Source organism: Limulus polyphemus, unplaced genomic scaffold (assembly GCF_000517525.1).
Source record: "Limulus polyphemus unplaced genomic scaffold, Limulus_polyphemus-2.1.2 Scaffold10, whole genome shotgun sequence".
Classification (NCBI taxonomy): Eukaryota; Metazoa; Arthropoda; class Merostomata; order Xiphosura; family Limulidae; genus Limulus; species Limulus polyphemus.
This window is the reverse complement of record NW_013665620.1, coordinates 1,692,249-1,711,447: the sequence shown is the minus strand read 5'-3', so window position 1 is coordinate 1,711,447 and position 19,199 is coordinate 1,692,249. Positions and strand designations below refer to the sequence as shown.

The 19,199-nt window shown below is 33.6% G+C and overlaps 1 protein-coding gene across 1 annotated transcript; it reads left to right on the top strand.

Moving 5' to 3' along the window:
- Positions 1 to 306: 306 nt before the first annotated feature.
- On the top strand, positions 307 to 5,100 carry LOC111085040. Its single transcript, XM_022382032.1, has 2 exons — positions 307 to 403; positions 4,029 to 5,100. The coding sequence occupies exons 1-2, from the start codon at positions 392 to 394 to the stop codon at positions 4,722 to 4,724; spliced, it is 708 nt and encodes a 235-aa protein (XP_022237740.1). The 5' UTR covers positions 307 to 391; the 3' UTR covers positions 4,725 to 5,100.
- The last annotated feature ends 14,099 nt before the right edge of the window (positions 5,101 to 19,199 follow it).

The following is a 19,199-nucleotide window of genomic DNA, read 5'->3' as shown; positions in this document are numbered from 1 at the left end:
GGCATTACAGTTACTGCATCGTCCCACTACATCATGAAACATAAAATCCTTTATAGTTTCATTAATAATGCAACACAATAGAAATATATTGAAATGTAACTTCTCTTTCATTATAGATAAGAGAAAAACGTGATATCTCGGTTAAATAAGCCAACATTTCTTTTTTAACACAGCGACAGAATCCTATAACTTGTCCGCAGAGTCGAATCTTGCAACGTACATAAAGCGTGTGTTTGACGTCAATGTGACGTCAATATACAGTCCCAAGGAAGCTATATGGTCCGCTGTGCCAGAATAACTCATTCATTGATCTATTTTACGCCTATCTGTTAGTTGGTTTAGAAAGCTGGTTCTCAAATACTGCTTAAGAAGTTAGAGTGAAATTACCATTATGCATTTACAGGTAACGTTATACTTTTATTTAATTATTTACATTGACTCAACAAATGCAAAATTACAAACCGCATAGGTACAACATTTTTGTACGATAAATTTGTAATTAAGCTGGTAACTTATGATGTGTGTGCATAGTTATATTAAATCATTAAATTAGACGTACAAATTATTATATACTTTAATTAATTTTAGAATTTTTCCACGGATGCTGATAAGACTTTTAAAGATTTCTTTAAGTTGTGTTTTTATAGTTTTATGTATATATATATTTTCACTTAAAATATTTTTCAATGTTTATAAAATTGCAATTATCAGTTCGTTTCTAAGACTCAACTAAAAACTGGAAAAAAATAGTGATAGGTGTGGGAAATAAATCACCAGGTGGAATCTATATTAGACTGTGATAAATGAACTTGCTAATTTTTACATGGTTACTTTAACGAAACGCTAGTGATTATAACGTTGGTGTTTTTCTGTCTGTAGTTTTGTTGTCAAGTGAAAGAAGTTTGTTTTAACATGCCCCCTAGTGGCACAGCGGTATGTCTGCGCACTTACAACGCTAGAATCCGGGTTTCGATACCCGTGGTGGGCAGAGCACAGATAGCCCATTGAGTAGCTTTGTGCTTAATTACAAATAAACAAATAAATCGTTTTAACAACAACTTTTTCTGTTTTTTACTTTCATTGCTAACTAATTATACTCACATTGGTTAACACTATTATACCAGAACTTAAATTTTTGCTTGTATGACATTCTACTTAAAGATGAATGAATTTCATATTTCTGTTCCCTTAAAATTCATCTATCAGATTCTTTATGTATGTGTTTTCGGGAAATACCAGTTTGTAAGTAAGGCTGAGGTAATATACTCATTCTGGAAAGCATGGATTTATCTTATTTTAAAGATGACCTTAAATTTACTTAAAAAAGAAACAAGTGGAGGTAGGAAGAAAATACATATCTACTTTTAGTTGGTGAAAAATTAATACTCCAAGTCCAACTTGAAGCGACAGAGATCGTATGCACTGGTTTTCAGCAAACACTAAAGTTAACTTTTGCATTGTTAACAAAAACAAAACACTCTGATAACACGTGATACTTGACTGAGGTTTACATATCTGATTTCTTACACGTAGGAGACTGTTAAGCAAGGCCTAAATCTAGAAACAAAACATTAGAACTTTTCAGTGACGTAAACGTTTAACTTTATGACGCCAACATTATCTTTTTTTTTTTTTTTGAACATAGATTAACCATTTTGCAGTTATGTGTTTTATTTTAGTAAACTTATCTTAATCCTACTAAATTACTTTAGAAGCAAAATAAGCCTAATGTAACATGTGCCTTTGATTTATTCATTCGGTTCCAAATATAGAATAGCGGTCTTCGAATATAGCGAATTTTTATTCATTAAAACTAATTACCCTTCCCAAGCTCTATTCCATAGTTAATCTTAACTAATCTATCATAGCTTAATTAAATTTTATCCAAAAATATTTGCGGTATCATGAATGATAATAAATATTCACACCATCGTTGTTAATGCCATATAATATTAGAAGTATTTTTAATATAAGTCACTAAACTATCACTCCTCTAATGCCTTCAAAAGTAAAACATTGGAATGTACTGATACTAAATGAAACACATAATGAAGTCTGTATTGAGTTTAGATGAATATTTTACAGATAAACAGAAATACTTTTGAATAAAGGTCCTATATTTTTTCATCGTGTTACGTATATGCATACATAGAGAATACATATCTCAAAAGAACATTTTATTTTGGAAAATACAATCTTTATCGTTGCTAATCTCAAATCTTTTTTACCATCAAAAATACTTTAGTAAAAAAATCTCTAAGAAAAAAAAACAGCTTTTCAAATCTGGAATTATATACGATAATGTTATTCAGTACAGAACACTTTAAAGGTAACTGGTACAAAGTTGATTATGGAAATGAATTTCTTGTAAATGAAGTAAAACAGCAGAAGAATTAAGAGCACAGATTGAAGAATATACGTGATCTGTAAGAAGCAGGCTTACGGCGATGTCATTTAGCACACCTGACATTATTTATTAGCTCTCAACATAGAAGTCTACTTCGTCACGCTGACAACAAATATAGCACTGATTGGCTTATCAGGGTAGTATATAGAGAGTCTACTGCACTCAGAATAAGGCAGGTGGGCACAAAAGTCGGCACATTAGTCATATAAACAGATGCTTTTAGATTAGAGTAAAGGATGACGTCTGCATGACGTTTTTGCGAGAATTTGTGGTTGATCAAATAACTGAAAGCAGGATGTCAACACGAATACGCCCGTGATTGTTCATTTTGCGAGACAAATATAGCATATGGACAAAAATGACACCGATTTTCTAAAGAACTATTGTTTGTTTTCTGTTAAAACGAGAAACTAAACAAGCATTCTGTTCTTATGCACTAGAGAAAATATATGAGCGTCATGACATTGTGGACAATATACTTTAAGAGGGAGCAAAATATATTTCGTCTGGTATGTTTAGAAATCTGCAATGGCGAGTATTTTGTTTGCTTATTATTAATTAAACAATGGGTTATTTGTGATGTGGCCCCCACGGGTATATGGGAAACCGATGTTTAGCGTCACAAGTCTGGAGACTTGCTGCTGAACCACTGGAGGTGGGGGGTAGTGTACAAGTAAAAGAAATGATAATGAATGAAATAATGTTATTATTTTTTCTGTGGTTTCCGACGCATGTATTATGTTACTAGAATGCTCGATAACTTATTAACCATAGTATTTTAAATTATTGTTTTGTTTGTTTTGAATTTCGCCCAAAGCTACACGAGGGCTATCTGCGCTAGCCGTCCCTAATTTAGCAGTGTAAGATTAGAGGGAAGGCAGCTAGTCATCACCACCCACCGCCAACTCTTGGGCTACTCTTTGACCGTCACATTATAACGCCCCCACGTCTGAAAGGGCGAGCATGTTTGGTGTGACAGGGACTCGAACCCACGACCTTCCGATTGCGAGTCGAGCGCCCTAACCACCTGGCCATGCCGGGCCCATTTTAAATTAATGATCTGCATTAAAGGAAAATGAAATTCTATGATAATGGACTAAAAAATATTATTTCAGCAAGAAGGCATCCTGGCGAAAACATATCTCACAAACATAAAAGTCCCTCCGGTGGGACAGTGGTAAGTTTTCGGATTTACAATACTAAAATCAGGGATTCGATTCCTCTCGCTAGACACAGCAGATAGCTCGATATGGCTTTGCTATACGAAAACACACACACACACAAACATAAGAAAGACATTCAATTTGAAAAATATATTTTTTATAATATATTACACCTTCTTGAGTTTTTATTTTATTTTACAAAATTTATACAACTTGTAGGAGAACATATACTTACAAATAAAAACGCAGTACAGACAACCTACATTTTGAAGAAAATTTTTTTCTTTCACATATTTTATAATGGTAAAAAGGTATTACACCTGCAGTGACTAATGCTGTTATTTCAAATAAACCTAATATGTTCAAAAGGTCATTGAATGTGAAAACCGTTCTTTAATAGGAAGAATGTATTTTCCGTTTAAATGACATAATTATTACATTTGTGCATTACCTTCCAGAATCCCGATTGTTCACAAGAGGACACATCACGTTTAGAAAATATGGATCATCAGAAACTGTCAAATGGAGCTTCGACGAGACATTGGCAATATCCAGTCTCTTGTGAAGATAAAACCACCATAAATTTTGCAGAACAGTTTGAATATTTTTGCAGCAACATTGCAGACAATGCCTCATCTTGTATCAGCTCGAAGATGATCTTATCTCCTGATCTTCCATACGTTATCAAGGGAACGTCTTGCATTTCTTCTTTTGACAACAATCAGGAGTCGACATCTATGGATACAGGCGAAAGTCAGCAAGAATCGGAACAGACAAGGTTATTCATGCAGGAAGGAAGCATGTCATCGTCGTTAGAGCGTGAAGCAAAGAATAATGTATCTCAAAATATACAATGCTTCAACTCTGAAGAATGGCAACATGGTCTGACACAAGAAATTGACCGACTTCGACTTGATGTAGTTAAACCAGACATTATTGTTTGGGAAGAGAGTCAGGATACTAACTTGGAGAGAAATGCCAACTCTTGGTATGCCAAAGAAGAGGGGCATTTTGATATACACGTACCTCAGATGAATTACAAAATCACCCAAGATCCTTGTCTCTCTGTACCAAACATAAGTATTACAGACGAAAAACGAAGACCTCCATTGCCAGACCTTGGAGAAAATTCAAGAGGAGCGTTCTCCGCATAAAAGTGTTGTCTTAAACTTAATAATCCTAAGGCAAAACAATCTATCTAAATGTTTGGATGATTATATGTACAGAAACATTTATTTAAATCAATCTCTTAGAGTAAAAAAATATTGTAAATACAACATTCATTTGAAGAGTATTAATACCTCCCGAAAGTATAAATCTTAGATGTAAATACATGATGTGATTTTTTTAATGTAACTTCAAAAATAGAAAATATTTGTATGTTTAAACGTTATTTCCATTTTCTCTACTTCGTGTACTTAACATAATAGTTATTGGAAGTAAACTTTTGTGCATGTTAAATAAATTACAAGTAAAAGCACTATTACATAAACTCAACGAAAAAATAAACTCGAATGTTGAATTCCATTATTATTTTTTGCAGTAAATTTCTTGATAATAAAGCATGTAATTCTTTAAATATATATATATATATATTTGCCATTATTATTCCTTGAAATATGCTCATTATTGCAACACATTATTTTAATAACATTTTATGGAGAATAATTAATAAGATTGTAGTTTTAGTTTATTTCTTTATATTAGAGTATTTCATATAAAATAAAAACGCAATCTACTCTTTTGTAACTTTTGTACAAATATATACTTTACTTAAATTTCACTTAAATATTAAAAAATGACACCAACACTAATTTATCCAGCTGATAAATAGCAAAAGTATTTTATATGTTCTCATTCAACTACTGGCACATTTTGAACAGTTTCTGTTTGATAATTATGTATTTGATTACATTATTCTGTGTTGAATTTTTGTAAAGGAGTCTTGGAATAAATTTGGATAGGAAAGGTTTGAACATTTCAAATAAAGTGCAAGTTCGTGCAAAAATTATGAAGTTTTGAGTTAAACCTTAAACCAATTTACAAAAATGATTGGACGTTCTTCGGTACATAGATAAACTATAAGATTTTTACATATCCACAAGTTCTGCGTGTACCCAAAGGGCGATGTAGAGGGCTCTGGGGGGGGGGGGGGTCAGGAACACTTTTTTTCAGAACCAAAACAAGATGGACAAGTACAGAGACTTTGTTACTCAGCTTGTGAGGTTGTAAAACAATCAATAATTATTCTATACTATTAGTTGAAACTATAACTATTCTATACTATTAGTTGAAACTATAACTATTCTATACTATTAGTTGAAACTATAACTATTCTATACTATTAGTTGAAACTATAACTATTCTATACTGTTAGTTAAAGCTATAACTATTCTATACTATTAGTTAAAACTATAACTATTCTATACTATTAGTTAAAATTAGAGCAGTATTTGCCGTTTTCTAAGTACAAAGCTACACAATGGGTGATCTGCACTCTGTCCACTGCGAAAAATCAAACTTCGGACTCCGACGTTGTAAGTCTGTATAATTATCGCTGTTCCACCGGGAGGCAAATTGGAACCGTGTATCTCCTACTATTAATATTACTATTTGTTTTTAACAATAATGATATACTTAAGATATTTTTAACAGGGGATCACGTGTACCATTAGAACTGCAGTATCATTGATAATAATTATTATCTCAGCATCCTAATTCCTGAGTATCTTCGAATACGAAATATGTCCTAGTGAGTCTGTGTTCATTGTGCAATTTAAGTCACAGGAATCATATTACTTACTGACGCATAGCACGCCCATATTATTATGCCTGCACATGACAGGCAATATTATGCTAGCATAAGTGGGTAATTCTGATTGTCATGTTAAATCTAGAAAGAGAACAATTACTTGAAAGATGGTAGATTTCGTTTGGTTTGAATTTAGCACAAACCTACACGAGGGCTATCTGCGCTAGCGGTCCATAATTTACCAGTGAAAGACTAGAGGGAAGTCAGCACTACCCACAGCCAACTCTTAGGCTATTCACATATAACATCCCCGTGGATGAAAGGGCGATATTGTTTGGTGGGAGATGGATTCGAACCCACGACCATCAGATTACGAGTCGAGCACCAGAACTACCTGGCTATGCCGGACCAAGATGGTGGAACTGAATCTTTGCATGTTGAAGAACATCACTTTCATTAATGACTCGCTCGCCATACGGTCCATCCTCAGACAGATTTTCTTGTGTTCATGGTACCGCCTGTTTCAGCTGGTATATACCCAGTGTCAACGAGCCTAGACATTTTTCACACAACTATGAAAAGTCGAAAGTCGTCTTTCCTGCTTTAAGCTTTATCTATGTCGATCTCTTTCACGCTAAACCTTCGTACTCTACAGTTTCTTGAGGTGTGTTGAGATGGTTGACCATCTGGAACATGCGTTGTGCAATACACGAATTAGCTTTTGTGTTTTCTATGAGAACAGTTGCAAATATCACTGACAATCCAGACACCGTGTCTAGTAGCTTCTGTTGTTCTATATGACCGTTTATTACTTTTACTACCCAACACACTTTTATGACAATATCTGAAAGATGGAATTCTTCTGTAGGATGCTTATTACACTTGTTTTGCAGAAAAAAAATGGCACCTAAATTTTCACAGCCAATTCTTAAATGAGTCTTAGTGCATCTCTAAATTCTGTATCCACAAAACAGCCACGAAATGTGTTTGTATACCGGTGTGAATGTTTACAACATAATTTTAATATATGTGGGAAGTAACTGCTACATCATTATTTTGTCCATTAGCAAGATACTTAGTACTTTTCTATATATACACACACATTACATCTAACACTAGGATTGCAACGTTTTTGTTCTGTTTTTCTAAAAGGTCTAATCCAAGAGGACGATTAGATATTAATTCTTAGCGGTTGATATGATAAAATCTAGCATTGAGAAAAAAAAGTCGATTATCAAAGGAGAACAAGTCTAGTGTATTGTTTTTGTTACAACAAAAATATTGTCCAAACCAAAAAATGTATACAGAATTCTGTTGGATGACATAGTATAATTTCGTACAGATCTTATATGTGTATCCATCAGAAATGGAATCCTAGAAGGCAGATCATCAAATCCAGTCTGATAAACTATCCACCATGAATTAGCTTGTCAAGCTTACAAAAGTATATTTCACCTAATATTTTTGCTGATGCATGTGTGTTATTCAAACGACCCACCATATCAGTCCTATTACATCTTGTATGATCTTCCATCTTTACACCTATCAAGTTGGGTATAAGCTGCTGTCTGTCCAGGTAACTTTTGCAGCACCGAGCTCTAGCAGGTTTGACAATACCATGCGAAACACATAGTTGGTTCTTGCTACAAGTGGTAAAACAGTCAGCTGAGTCAGAAATCTTAAGAAGTAGCGCAACTTGGATTATTTCTTCACTGTTAATGTAACTTATATTACTTTTTCACTGTTAGTGTAACTTGGATTACTTCTATCAGTTTCCCGGTTATGTGGAAAGCGGTTCGAATAGTCGTACTGTTGATAAAAAAGACATCATCTTCGACAGAAGGTTTCTTCTCGATATGAAGGTATCTTCTTAGTTCACCATTTCATGGTTCTGATATACCCCTTCTCCCTTTAGGTCCGAACTTCTCGTTGTATACAAGACACAATTGTATTCTCTGAACATGGTTGGATGGAATCCCACTAACATTGTGATTTTTATAAGCCATTTTGCAAGCAGCAGGATAAAAACATTATTGGTCTCTTAATTACAAAAGTGTTCAGTTTCATTAAATAACTTAACTTTTAGCTTGCAACTATCTGTCCGAGCGTTCGTCTGTCTCCCGTTTAGGGCAGCCGTTTCCAGCGCTGCGCTTGAAAATTTGCGCGCGCAGACAAAGCTGAACATTCATTTTTAAAATGACGGGAGAACAGGCATGAATAATGGTGATGCCAAATTGTATTTCGCAAGCAGGATATTCTATACTAAACTGTTAGGAATTAATCACACTATCATTCACATTTAAAAATGTGAAGTAACTTAAAAAATAAAAAATGTAGATTTACCGCATGTTATTGTCAAGTGGTTCTTAGCATGACTGAAATGCTTAGCAATTACTTTTCGCGGTGAGCGATATAAGTACCTCAGAGCTTTGGCTCGGAGTGAAACCAAGAATACAACATAAATTAACCTTTTTTATAGTCCACGAAGTAATTTAAATTGATAATTTAACTTAAAATTTTCCCGTCACTGGGGACGGGTACTTTTGCTTGTTAACCATGTGATTAACTTTTTATAGGAAGTTGTGATTTTACTGGCTAATACGTAGGATGTACAAAGAATTCGTGTAGACTTGTTTAGTGGTTACCTCTTAAACGCTGTACATTTGCATAAAAATGATGAAACGTTTAAACACCTCGAAATACAAAAAGATTGATTGATCTTCATGCATTCGAATAAACAACTTTTTACGGTAAAAAAGCCAGCTCCATCTATTAACAATATTATATTTTAATATTTATCATATAACAATGTCCCCCATGGGATTAGTGGCGAATTTGAGGGGGCAACTACCCCCAGCAGCTACATTCGCTGATCTGACATGGGTCTGGCGCCCCCCTTTCTATGGGTGATGCGACCCTTTTCAAGGGTCATACTGCTTATGCACTCTATTTTCTTATGAAAAAAAAAGGTTTATTATTTTTTATCGAAAGGCAGCATACAGGTTTCAATAACTTGAGTTGCGTTTATACTGGTTTTTTACGGCAAAATATCGGATAGCCAGGCAACCTAGCAATCCATATCGAATGAATTACACAAGCGATATCATATTAGCCTGTAAAAGAGAGTATTCGTGTCGCCAATATTTATGTGCAGTTATTGAGAGGTTTTGAACCGCAACCTCCGGATGATATTGTATGGTACAAACGACGGAGCGGTCATTATAAAATAGGAAGATTAGGAACCGGAAAATGTCGAGCAGACAAGCACGCAGGGTCCAAGATGAGTAAGAAGATCTACAGTCGAATTTTTCATGTAAGTAGATTAGTAAGTTTACACAAGGAATAAACCGATTAATCCGCTCTACTGCTGAACGATACCACGATAGGTTTCGGGGCTAATATGCGATTTATATGCTTTCGTACACAGTGACAATGGCACCCCCAATACAAACTGCCTGCCTCCTTCAGATGTGTTCTAGATCCGCTATTGAGTGGGACAGTGGTAACTTTACAGACTTAGAACACTAAAAGACGGGTTGGATTTTCCGCAGAGGACACAGCATATAGCTCACTGTGGCTTTGATCAAAATATAAAAAAAATATAACAATAAACAAAATACTCAAGACTGAAACTAGTTCAACTTTGAAACTGAATACACGCAAATAGAAAAATCACCTTAAATATAGCAAAAGTTGTGATGCACAGAACTCGAACAACATCTAAACAGTAAGGAATGTGGCAACAGACGACTTTTACATATGTACCTAATAGTATTTCCAATACAGATGAAACAACGTCCATTGTAAATACTTATTTTTTAGCATTAGCTTGCAGGTAAAATTTCATGTTTTTATGGGCCCTTCCCTTTTATCATGACTAAATATGTACTATTTTGCCACTATCGTATTTGTGTAAAAAAAAACGAAGTCAGTTTCAATATAATGGTATCTTTATTTCAATTTTCATACATTGCATGATAAAAAAAAATACTGTCTTGTTCATAAGTGCATTTACTGCCATCTGTTGAGTTACTGGACAATGAATTTCCGTGAAAATGTATTTTATTTTGCTTAATTTTTATTTCAATATTTATCTTTCTCCTTTCAGAAATGTTTCTTATAGTTGCAGAAGATCTCTAGAGAATAAATGAGATTATCACGTGATGATATACAACTGAAACACTTCCAGTAGTTATACTTCTTTTAAAAAATATAATAGCTTCTTTTTCTTCACGTTTATATATACAGTGGTGTGGGAAGATGTTAGAGTGTGGGGTGCTAGGCTAGACATGCAAATTTTACATTGAGAGATCGAAAGTATAAGGAACTGCTAAAAGCAGCTCCATCTAGGTGGTCTTAGGGCATGCCTACCAGAAAATTAATATAATAATATAATTTACAGTTGCTAAATAAATCAAATATGTAAAAGTGAGGTTCTACAGTATCCCCGGTTCCGACGTCTTTGAAATACAATAAAGTTCATAATAGTAGTAACTTTGAAGTTCTAAGCACATGTTATTTTCATATGCAGTATCATTACTTTCAAGTTCCAGTGCTTACATGTTAAAATAAAGAAGTAAACTTAATATTTTCCACGTAATATCAACGCGATGTTCTTGATTTGCTTTAGTGCGGCCCCCAGTGGAACAGCGGTATGTCTGCGGACTTACAACGCTAGAATCTGGGTTTCGATACCCGTGGTGGGCAGATCACAGATAGCCCATTGTGTAGCTTTGTGCTTAATTACAAACAAACAAACAAACCTGCGCTGTGCCCAAAATTCTAGGTTTACAATACTTCAAGTTTAACTATGAGTCAACAAGTAACGTGTGGTGTTTAGGTTTACTGATATTTGACAGGCAAGCTATAAAATCCCCAGATAACGGGAGAATTGAAAGAAAGCGCATACAACAAATCACCAGACTGGACATATCTCTTTAGCAAAAAAAAAGGGCAATCTTTATTGTTACACTGAAATCTTAATTTGAAACATACTTAATTTCTAAGCCTTACCATAACAGCTTTTTAGAATATTTGTTTGGGTGTTAGAGAAAGGAAAAAGTCACTCCCTTCAGGAAATGGTCTGATAAAACTGTGCAATATCAAACTTTAATCAAGTATAACATTACCCTTGTTCGATATCATAGAAACCTGAGTTACCCACATCAGTTTCATATTCATTATAAATTCAAAGGTAGGTTATCCCCTGCCTATACTGACTAGTGCGGGCAATGTTTCACCCTACTTCCAGGCATGGCATGCATTCCAAAAGTAATAATATAGTCCTAACGGAGCAAGTATAAGCTATTAGTGACTCCTTTGGTGTGTAACTTGCCCAAAATAGAGAATGACACGAGGTAGAGTTGACTGCATCCTCTTTACAAAAATGTAACCTAAATGAAGAACACGTTCACGAGAAATTATTTCTTGAATAAAAATATGGTCACATACTAATTATGGAAAAGTAAAACGTTGGCAAATTCCATTGCCATGTCAGCTCCCTTTAACTTTTTTACTCTTTGCTAACTGCTAGGCTATTCAACTCACTAAAAGAAAAATCTGTTTCAGTTATTAATTTTTTATTTCAATTATTTCATTTTTAGCTAATTTGCAGGTTGCGTTCAATGAAATCAGTATAGTTTGTACTGTAATCTAAAGCACCTTACAAGCTAGTATTTACTTATATTGTATTTTTCTGAAGTTCTATAGACAATAATTAATTTAAAAAACAATTTTCACCTAGCGATATATCTATATATATAGATATATATATTTAGTAAGACCAATTTTACAATGTTTAGTTAATTCAATATCATTAAAGATAAAAACTAATTTGTTAGTGTTGAAGGTATTTATTAGCTGAGAGTTTGTTACGTTTAACATTATAAACTTATTCAAGTCATGATAATTTTAACATTACACGATCAGGTCAATTCAGTTATTGTAGTCGACCCAGAGAACGTTATTAATGATTTGCAAGTTCAAAAAATTGAAAATAGATTAAGTTGGTTCTAGACATATATGGATTGAAAAAAATACAAAAACTAGAATGTTAAATTTTAATAATTATAAGAATAAATATAATAGTGGTATCTGTTGTCTGTCCAAGTAACTACTTCGCAGGATATGGATGGATCTTCACCCAAATTGGTATAGATGTTCATTAGGTCCGTGCGGAGGTACTTACAAATCTTCAGATTTGTATTTTGCTGTTTTTATGTACGTTTTTTACTACTACTTCGCACCCTGTTGATGGACCTTCACCAAATTTGGCATGAAGGTTTGTTAGGTCCATGCGAAAATACGTACGAACTTGTGATTTTACATTTTGTGTTTTGCAGTTTTCATGAGCGTTTTTTACAACTCATATAAGGGAAGCAACTTTTCATGTCCTAAGATAATATTTCATTAATCATGAATGTACATAACTTCCGTCCAGGGGACGGGTACTCCAGCTAGTACATAAATATATAACATTAATTCTTGTTAATAAATAGTCTAGTTTGTTAAATGTATCGATCCAACACAAAAATACCTCAATTCATATGAGGCTATTGAATCACTAAAGCATACAGTATCTATATTTATGGAAAAGCCCTTCCGTGGCTTTGGGGTATGTCTGAGGGTTTATAATGCTAAAAATTGGGTTTCGATATTCGTGGTGGGAAGAGCATAGATAGTCCATTGTGTAAATTTGTGCTGAATATAACAGCAAGTTTATGGAAATATATGTATATATATATATATATATATATATATTACAAACACAGACGTATGAAGAATAATTGTTTTCACAGTAAATATTGTTTGGCCCTAATAAAAATTATTTTTTATATAATTAATATATAAAACCGTCTGTAGAAGAATCCTTAGGCCAACACATCCATATACTTACATAACTACATACTACTAACAAGGTAAGTTTCCGACAATATGTTAAACAAAGAACCGGAAGTAACCTTGACATTCACATTGAAACAAGTGGGGAGGAGCATAATTTGTTTTGGTTGTTTAGAAATGTTTCTGGATTTGTTTTAGACTTCTATTTATTTTAAAAATTTCCAGGCTATTTAGGTTTTTACCTTTCTCACAAATAGGTAAAAGTTTGCAGTTTTTTCCCGGATCAAATTGGTGTTCAGTTTCAACAAGGTGGGATGTAAAGGTTGAATCCATTTCTCTTAATTCCCAGCTTCTAGAATGTTCTTTAATTCTGGTTTCTATGGAACGTCCTGTTTGACTTATGTATACACTGTTGCAGTTTTGACCAGTTTACAAGCCATTTCACTCTGTATCTGATGGTGCTTTTATTGGCGAAACCATGGTCGTTAATAAATGAAGTATTTGTGAAACGTACAATTGTATTTGTTTTTTGTAGTTGTTGTTGTTTTTTTGCTAAATTCTAAGAGTACTTTTTTACATTTGGTGAAACCATAGGAAATTATCTGTTCTTTTGACACCACAGTTACTTCAAACATGAAATCTAATTTATTACATTGCTTATGTTCTGCATGAACTACAAACATAGGGTTACTCTTGGCCAATCAAGAGTAACCCTAAATGTCTTTCATACTTTAATCAGGGAAGAAATTAATAGAACTTTAAGCATTCTGTTTAAAACTTATGCATAATAAAGAAAAACAACCACTTCTTGTTCAGATTCTGGTACATGGAAGAACCAAACTTTTCGGTCATTCTTTTCCGATAATTCATAAATGATAATAACAGCTAATAAATATGTCAAATATCGACAAAATATCAATTGAGCCACAATAATTCAGAAAATTATTTAATTTTTTTATTAGTAAACTTGTATTGTTAAGGTATTTGATTTTCGGTCTTAGGAGTATTGACTTTAACTTTAAAGCCCAGATTTTGTATTTTTTAAGTGAAAAACCTGACTACTTTACAGAAAAGCTCAATAATAATAAAAACACTTTTCATAACAACTACCTTAATCATCTTATGCAAAATATTATTATTACAAACTAATTCAAAAATAAACTGTAGAAAACATACCTACATAAACGTAGGCCAGATCATGGTGCAAATAGGTGGACTAGTGAATGATTGCAATAATTGTGTACAAATACATACAAACAAAATATTTACAGTTTCTTCATCCTGAAATATGGTATGAATCATAGGGTTATATAATTTTGAAATATACGTGTATAAGCTTCAACTTTTCTAGTGGAAATATGATCCAACTTAATTCTTAAGCTAAAATTGACTTCACGGAGTCCTGTGAGTACAAGGTCCCCAAGAGATTTAGATGGAAAATCTGGGGCTTATTGTGGTGGAAGCCATAAAATGGTGAAGATATAATTAAGCAGTACTAACAAAATAAGTAGGTCTACTATATAATGGAAGACTCGACAAGATAAATTGTGTAGTAATACTGAAATCCACTAAAACTAACTGAAATTATGCTAAGAAATAAATTACTAGTCACATGGTATAAAAAACGATTTAAACAATATATATTCAAGCGTAAACACAGTGCATGTACTTGCGTGTCACACTGGAGTTGTGAATTGAACAGGCTGGATCTATTCTCTCAAGACTTATTTCCAAGCTGACAAAATCACTTAAGATGACGTTTCTTACTCACTCGTTGAGATCTTCTACCAGCCTGACTAATCCTCACATTATTAATTTGAATCAGTAATATCAGATTTACGCAGAGCAACTCGTGGTTCAAGTGACTGATCATTCCTATTCAGACTTAGGGGAGGATGTAATCTCGCGACACTACTTGACTTACCATTGGAGGACACTACTGTTGAACTTGATGCATAAGTTGCAGTTTTACAACTATACTTTCCATGGCCAGACCAGGTGTTATCTTCAAGGGGATGACAAAAAACAAACGTAGCTAGAATGAAATCAAATTAATGACCATGTTCTATGAGAAAACTGCACAGGCTTAGAAATAAGCAAAAACTTTTCAAACAATTCTACACTAAAGTAAAAAGGAAGAAAATGAACGATGTGACAGCATACAACACTTTTCCTCTCCCAATCAATGTTTCGGGCTTATCCTCAAGCTGACATTAATAGTAACTTTATTACCAATTAAATTAACACACACTCGTTGGCAAAGAAGTACTGTAATGTTACTTTGTCCCTGAAAACATTTCGTGCAACACAAACGACACAACTCTTTAACAAAGATCAATTTGTAATAGACAACTAAAACCCTTGAACATTGATACACAACTTTTTATATTATCTAAATTACCAAACTATAAAAATGAATCCTTTGATAATGATTCACTACAAAAAGTCCTTTACAAAAAGAACAAATGCGCAATGATTAATAAGTTTAACAAAAAACACAAGTATATGCTCAAAAAACAACCTTTAACACAGATGATAGTTTTAATGATTAAACGATACAAAAAAAGAACAAACTATTCCCAAAGATATAATTTAATAAACATTAAAATGTTCTTTAACAATGATAAGTTATAACACACTTTTCATGTTATAAAACGAAATACTCTTTAACGATGTTACGGTACATTTCAACACTACTACTAATACATAATAATACCTTTTAACAATAATAATCATGATACTAAAGTATAGTATCACAAAATAACACATATACATATGTTTACTCATCCAAGAATACCCTTTATAAAAATGAAACACACAATAAAATCAAAATGAAAGATAAACCCCTTGACAAAATATAAAAAAATCGTGTTTCAAAATATCGGATTTAAAAATCAATATAAACTAAAATTCAAATACAACCCAAAAAAAATTAGTCTAAACACAGAAATACAATAACAATCAATGTTAAATATACACGACTAATCATTTTAAGTTTAATACGAGAGTATTATTTAGTTTATATTGTGTGAGCGTTAAAGTAAGTTATATTTACGAATCATTTGTTGTATAGTTCAATTGTTGTGAATTGACGTCATGTTACTCGAACCTTTTGAATTTTTCTCGTTGCTTTAAGTGAGTATTGTTACATCATAACATCTCGTAGTTTGTAGTTCTAGGCCTCAGTCGGGCAATATGTATATATATATGTTTATAGGCGACCAACTAAGTTAAGTTAAAGTATGTTAGTGAAAATATATGTGAAAAAAGTGAAGTTAGACTGCGTGATTGTGAGCTTAGCCATAAAGAGAGTGTAGTAGTGGTTTCTAAAGTGAGTTTCACAGTTTATATTGTAATAACAGAGACAGAAAAGAATAATTTATTTTGTCAACGGGTTTTTCTAAAGTAACTGAACCGGCATGGGTAGACTTTGACGAAAAAGAGATAATTATTTAAAGCTCTGGATACAACTGTGATAACCAATAGTGTAATGAATTTTTGTACATACATTTGACTTGTTTTGAATATATTATTTTAAAACAAGTGGATTGTGTGCTGTCCATTTGTTGTTGAAATGTATCGCCAACAAGTCACAGACACCTACTGTAAAGAATCCTCTGCCCAACAAAACCTGACAATCACTGAAAATGTAGAAACAAACAAACAAACTACAAAAAATACCATAGAAACAATATATACAACTAATTTTTCAAAACAACCATACATTGTCAGTCATATTAAAAGTATACACTGGTTGACAACATTTATTCTGAAACATTATAAATACACATAAAAAGAAAAGAAAGAAAAATAGCAAGTACGGAAGAAAAAAAACGCAGAGCTACATACGTAATATACGATTCACAATTCAAAGAAATAATACACTAAATATATACACTCACTCAGATCTGGCAGGAGTCTGCACTCCTGCCTCTCACCTTAATCCCACCAGCAGATATTTGAGTGTGGTGGTGGTCTTTTGATTTGCCATTGTGGTGGTTCATAATATATCCTGGACTTTGGTTAGGACTGTCCTGGTATCTGCCAACTCAGCCCACAAGTGGCATACCTCCTCCCTCAGCTACAATGGAGGCAGAGCTCTCTGCTTCAGCCAGTCCTATCAGTTGTACAGACCCCAAATGTTAGGCCATTTGACAGCAATCTGCTGAAATGCCACTCACTTATATATAAGTATATGCTCTAACATAAGGCATAGTTTAGTCAGGAGCTTCATTCTTTGCAGTCTTTGGGGCTGTTTTCAGAACCACTTCAGAACCTTGATCATCATTGAGATGGAGGTACACTGCCTCGTCTCCACTGGCTGGTTGATGTCTATTTGGCAGTCAACATCGATACCTCTCACTGATGGCAAATTCCTTCTGTGCTGGTGGTGGTGGACTAGCGAAACCAGCTGACTCATCTGGAGCAGTGGTAGCCATCAAACTTGGTAGTTAGAACTCTTATGGTAGGCATCCTCCTGTGACCCTTTTCGCTCTGACCCTCCTGGAACCTAATCAATTCTCGAGAGGATCCAAATTCCAGAAAAGTTGTCTTTGGTTTAGGGATGTAATATTTTACTAGTGCTTTAAGCACACCTGACACCATCCTTGCTTAGTGTCATTATATCCTCTAACAGGACAATTCAAGAGTATGACCCAGAGCTTTTCTAAAGGGGCTGATTTCATGAAAGTCATTTATACCAGACAAAAACCAACACAGCTTGCTTTCCAACCCAGTCATTTGGTTATCACATGGATTGAGCTTGGTTTCTGTAGGAAAGAATGGGGTCAATACTGCAAAACTGGTTCCTACTGGTTCCTGCTAATCTTTGCTTTTGAACATCACAATCTACTAGCATTCACGTTGTCTCTCATTAGGGACTTCTTTCAGTTACACGTTTAGTACAGGCTTTAAAGTGACTTACAAAGTTTCACTTCATGATATTACTTTCCAACCCCATATTATACTTACAGCCTGCATTTTCATGCATTATAACTGTATTTTATACGATACAATGTCAATCAGCCTGTGCAATGCACCTGCCACTTTGGAAGGCTGATGGAACTTACATTGAAGGTGCCTGGCCTACATAAATGATATTTTGGTGTTTGGTCTCATATTCAAGTCTGCAACTGAGAGCCTGAGAATACCACAACGTTTTTCTAAGGAAGAAGATTCATGCATATGATTTCCCTGGCATCTCGCTTTTAATATAACTTAAAAGGATGTGTAAATACATCCAAAACATCTACAGTGTTGGTATAAACTCGTGGTCCAGAAAATTTTTAAAACTGCATTATTCTACTTGCTTTCTTTGTTATACATAGTAAACAATATCCATTTTGCCCAATGAATATTATAGAAACATAGCGCATCCATGTTAAAGGGATCACTGACTATAATATTCTTTGTTGGGTGAATGGATGACGTTTGTTTGCTAAATCCAGTAAGTGCTATGAGGGAAAAAGGGTAACAAGGTAGTACTGTCGACTAGACAAAGAAATCGAGTTTATCTCCTTAATTCAAGTGCACTTTCTTAGTTAAATGAGTTGTAATGTTCGAAATTTATAAATATTCCTGGTCAAATATATGAAGTTTTCCGATTGATAAGCATTATAACAATCACAGTTATAGCTTCCGAAGTTTATAGCACACTGATTATAGCGAACTTCTAATAGACACACCCTTCTATTGGTGCGTCGCGTTGGTTGTATTTATAAGCATGGGAAAGTTTTCTAGAAAATTCAGTCTTACGTAACAATACTGAGCTACATTTAAACGTTTAAGTATATACATATATTGTTGATTCTTTCTCTCGAGACTCTTCTACAACTTTAGAGAATATGCGGAAGTTTCGCGATACATATTTAACACTATAAGCTATGCATGTTTTAAAATATAAACTTAATCTAAAAAAACGTTGATATTCAAATAAATATAGAACAACAAATTCGTTACAACTCCCTCCTTCGAGAATTAAAAATTGGCTTTAGACAATTTTTAACTAAGATATTACATATATATTGACAACATTACA